General features: G+C 44.8%; 1 protein-coding gene across 1 annotated transcript in view; it reads right to left on the reverse strand.

Moving 5' to 3' along the window:
- Positions 1-2,688, reverse strand: part of LOC109054067 (neuromodulin) — a 9,576-nt gene extending 6,888 nt beyond the window's left edge. Inside the window, exon 1 of the mRNA XM_042739970.1 lies at positions 2,484-2,688. Within this exon, the coding sequence (XP_042595904.1) occupies positions 2,484-2,513 (30 nt within the window). The 5' untranslated portion in view covers positions 2,514-2,688. The remainder of the gene's footprint in view (positions 1-2,483) is intronic.
- Positions 2,689-5,000: the final 2,312 nt, after the last annotated feature.

Genomic DNA, 5,000 nt, shown 5'->3' on the forward strand with positions numbered 1-5,000 from the left:
ACACACACATACACACTAGCACACACTCACACACACTCGCACTTGCACACACACACACATACTCACTCACCCTCACGCTTGCTCACACACTCACTCAGACACACACACTCAAGCACACACACGCTCACACTCACTCGCTAACACTCACACACACACACACTCTCACACCCTCACGCTCACACTCGCACACACACACTCACACACACTCGCACTCACACTCACTCACTTACTCACCAACACACTCACGCACACACACACACTCGCGCACACACACACACACACACACACACACCCTCACGCTCAGACTCACACACACTCTCTCTCTCTCTCTCACACACACACACTCACACTCTCTCTCTCTTTCACACACACACACAAACTCACACACACGTTCACACTCACACACACACACACACAGCGCTAAACTGGACCTGTTGCTCATGTACAAATACTTAATGCCCAGTGACGAGTGTTTTCTACACTGGTGGAGACTTAAATCTGAACACACACAGACTCATGGGGACACGTGTCATGGTGGGGACCTAATCTGAGGTCCTCATGGGTACAAAAGCTTATAAATCATACAGAATGAGGTTTTTTTTGAGAAAGTAAAATGCAGAAAGTTTTCTGTAAGGGGTAGGGCTAGGTGTAGGGTTGGTGTAGTGTGATAGAAAATACAGTTTGTACAGTATAACAACAAATGCAAGTGTGTGTGTGTGTGTGTGTGTGATGTCACTCAGTGTGAGTCATTCTCGTGAGTCACATTCACACCACAGATCATGACATCATCAGCTGATCTCTGAGGTGAAGTTTGTTAACGGCTCAATAAACATCAGAACGAAACTTATAATAGTCTGAGATCTTTTATTTAAAAAAGTGATTAAAATGGAAAATCCATTTGAACAGATGATCTTCAGAAGTGTTTGATGTGATTGAATTTTTATGACAATGAACACGTTCCACCTTTAATAAATAATATTTCTGGCATCAGTGTTTATGATGTTTTCCAACACTAAATGAAATATCAATCCAGAAACGACTCTGAAAGTGTAAAGTGATGGCACAGCAGTGTGGCAGTTGTTCATTACCGGTCTCTTCTGTCAGGAAAAAGAGGGTGTGTCCAGTCCAGAAGATTGACATTATCTGAACGACTCAATCAAGGCCTGATCATAATTCAGGTTTATGAGGCCTTGACCGAACGCCAGATCGTCACACATCATTTAATCTGAGCTCTGCTGCAGCTGGGAACATAACTGGGTTTTGGTTGCTGGGTTCAGAGGTCACACTAAAACAAAAGCCTAGAGGCTCTGAAGTGACCGGCGGTGTGTAAAACCACGACAGTAACAGAATCAGAACCCAGTGGCTTTCAGATCTTACAGAGAGATGAACGAGACGTTCACATACAGAATCTGGAGTCATAAAGGGAAATATTTCAGATCAGACCACAGATAAGGATCTGAGCTCATCTGATTATGAGGAAACATTTATGCATGTTGAATGCATAAACACGTGACTGTTTGGAATGTTTTCTCAGTAATCATAAGAAATATGAAATCATGCTGGATACATCAGCACAGTCTTGCAGCATTTGTAAAGGAGCCACACCTTAAATCCACCCGCCCCCACGACGCTCACACACACACACACACACAAACACACGACACACACACGAGACTCGATTATAATTCCCCTGCACTGACGCACGCTCGCGCATATTCACGCGTCAGATTCGCTGTCACTGTATTGAAATAAAGGATGGAGGAGCCGCTTCTGCAGGAGGACCACACCCTTCCCTCATCTTCCTCAGTCTGCAGCTCCATCCCGCTGTCTCTCTCTCTCTCTCCGTCTGTGGCACTTCTCTGTCTCGGCTCCGACGCTCCGTTCTGCTCGCGTCGCGTCGCGCTCAATGGGGCGTAAGAACAAAAGAGACGCGGAGCGCACCTGCGGCTTGTGTGAGTAAAGACAGTGAAGGTGTTTAATGCACGGATTCCTCAAAAGCAGCGCGGCTCTTTTTGAATCTTAAAAGCTCTAAACCTCCCGTTCACACCGCCATCCGTGACTTTATGAGACGGTAAAGCCGCTGTAAACCGGAGCCCCGCCCTGACCGCGATCAAAGCTTCATTACATCCAACTTCCATCTCCAGAGAAATCATTATGATTCCTGTGAGACATTAATATAAGTGTGCAGATCTCCTCAGAGAGTCACACACACACACACACACACACACACACACACACACACACACACACACACACACACATACACACACACACACACACCACACCCTGAACTCCTCTCAGTCTCACACACACACACACTGTCCAGCTCCACTACTTTACTCATATAAAAGAGCATCAGACTCAGATACACCTGATGTTTGAGATACAGTCTCAACACTGAGTGATGATCTTCAAGATTCTCAAACACAGCCTCCATCATCTCAGTTTACAGCAGTAAAAGTGTGAAGAATCCAGATATTTACCGGTTTAGTTCTCCTGATACAGCACAGCATAGTCGTATCCTTTCAGCACCTCGCTCTGTTTCTTCTGTTTCTCTCTCTTCTCTCTCTCTCTCTGTTCTCTCACACACACCGGCTGTATCAACAGCTGATGACTCTGATGCTTAAACTCATCACAGTTGAGCCTCAGTCACACTGTCTGTGCTGCCACCGCCAACAATGAGAATAATCCCACCCTATAACCCCCACCCCCCACTCTCTCTCTCTCTCTCTCTCACACACACACACACGCGCGCGCGCGCGCGCCCCGCCCTGATCACACTCAGAATGAATGACTGAATAGCTGAGGGTCTGGCTTCTCAAGGGTTAACAGAGCTGTGTGTGCGCCTGCGATGCAGGAACATTATTAGGCTGCCTGTGCTTTCAGAGCACTGTTCGCATGGAAACGGCTCTGAATCGATGGCCGGGGTGTGGATGGGCTCCTCTCGGGGCTCCTTCTCTCCGGCTGGGACTCTTTCTGACCATCTCCATCAGAGCTGCACGCTCGGCTCACGACGTTAAAACATCTTCTTGTTCTTCTGCTTCTGTGAAGGGCAAACCACCCACATGTTCAAACACTGCGCTCACCCTCACAGCAACATCTCTGAAACACACACATGCATAAATCACATTTATTTATATAGAGCTTCACACTGAATTGTTTCAAAGCAGCTTCACAGCATTAAACAGAGAAGCAGTGTTGTAAATGCATCAATTATAGAAGAGAGAAATTCTCATTAGCAGAGAAATAAATGTCAGTATCATTTACATTTATGCATTTGGCAGATGCTTTTATCCAAAGCGACTTACAGCGCATTCAGGCTATACATTTTTTTTACCATTTGTGTTCCCTGGGAATTGAACCCACAGCCTTTTGCGCTGCTAATGCAATGCTCTACCACTGAGCCACAGGAACATCAATCAGGAATGTTTATGCAGCTGAATAACGTTTGGTTTAACTGGAATCACTGCTGTATGTCTGCATGAGGTCTCCACGTGCGTCTAAAGAGATGTTCTGGTCACTTAAGGATCTGTCCCACAAACTGACATCAGTACAAGAGATGCGGAGGTCAGAGGTCAGCATCCTGAATACTGATTGTTGACAGCACCATCGCTGAAGCTTTGAAGAATCATTCCATTCCATCCTGACTCTCCATCTTCTGTGGAACACAAAAGCAGATATTTTGAGAAGAGTCTCAGCGTTTGCACTGATAGTCAATGGGGTCCAATATTGTTTAGATCCTAATGTTCTTCAGAATATTATTTGTCTTCCACTGAAGAAAGAAGCCACTTGACTCAGATATCTGTCAAAATAGGGAAGAATAATAATCCTAACTTCAGTTTCATGTCGACTTTACGGACCTGACGGAATCAATCCCTCACAAAAATTAACCATGGTTTTATTACAAATATAACCAAAAAAACATGGTTACTATATGGTAACCACAAATTAACCATGTTTTTTGTTTTTATTTAGTTTTTTGTATTTTGCACATATTTATGTACAGAAACTGGCGTACATATGATATGCATGTGTTTGGTGTGCACATTATACGCAGTTTTTGTGTGCATATGATACACACCTGAACCTAACCATTGCTAATCACATGCACGAGAGTCAATTTCTGCGTATAAATGGTACACCAAAAAGAGATTGAACTGCACTTTATTGAGATGAGGTTATTCTGATGATGAATAATACTGTCTCCCATCTTCTTCTGCTCTGTAAAGACAGCCAGACGAGCGGTCAGTCGCTCTCTGACTCAACATCCACTTCACAGTCACACACTCTCTCTCTGTTCGAGACCACCGCTGAGGACAGACCTGGAAACCTGTCTGGACATCAGAACAGAAACAGACAACAGCAAAGGCATTTGCAAGAGATTTAGGCTTTGAAACTCTTCCAGCTCACCAATCGCAGTAGAGTCAAACAGAAGAGTTGTGTTCTGTTCGGATGTGAGAGAAGAGCTTGGATTAGTTTAGGAGAGGAAACGCTATCACAGTCACAAATTTGTGTTCTGTTCGGATGTGAGAGAAGAGCTTGGATTTTATGCAACGTTGCTTAATGACTTTACAAAGAAAAGTGACTGTGAAACGAAGATATGGAAAACATTAAATATAAACACACAACAGAGCATGTGTGTGTCATCATGAATATTCATGAGCAGTGTGTGACGTGATGAAGATCTCTGTGTGTTTGATGGTGTTTGTGCTACAGGTGTAACAGCGTCTCAGTAATCAGTGCGACGGATCGTGAAAGATTCTTTCCTCTGAGACTAGTGCATTTGCATTTTGCTGATTCGGATCTTGTGTGTGTGTGTGTGTGTGTGTGTGGAATGTGGATACCTTCAGTCTGCATCAGAAACCCTAAAAGAACTGCTCCTCCACCCCCGATCAGGCCGGCAACTGTTGCCAAGGCAACCACATCCTCGAAACGGCATCCTCTGACTCCAGCTGACGGAGAAACTCCATCCATCTCTTCCTCTAGTGTGTGTGTGTGTG

Source organism: Cyprinus carpio, chromosome B15, assembly GCF_018340385.1.
Source record: "Cyprinus carpio isolate SPL01 chromosome B15, ASM1834038v1, whole genome shotgun sequence".
Classification (NCBI taxonomy): domain Eukaryota; kingdom Metazoa; phylum Chordata; class Actinopteri; order Cypriniformes; family Cyprinidae; genus Cyprinus; species Cyprinus carpio.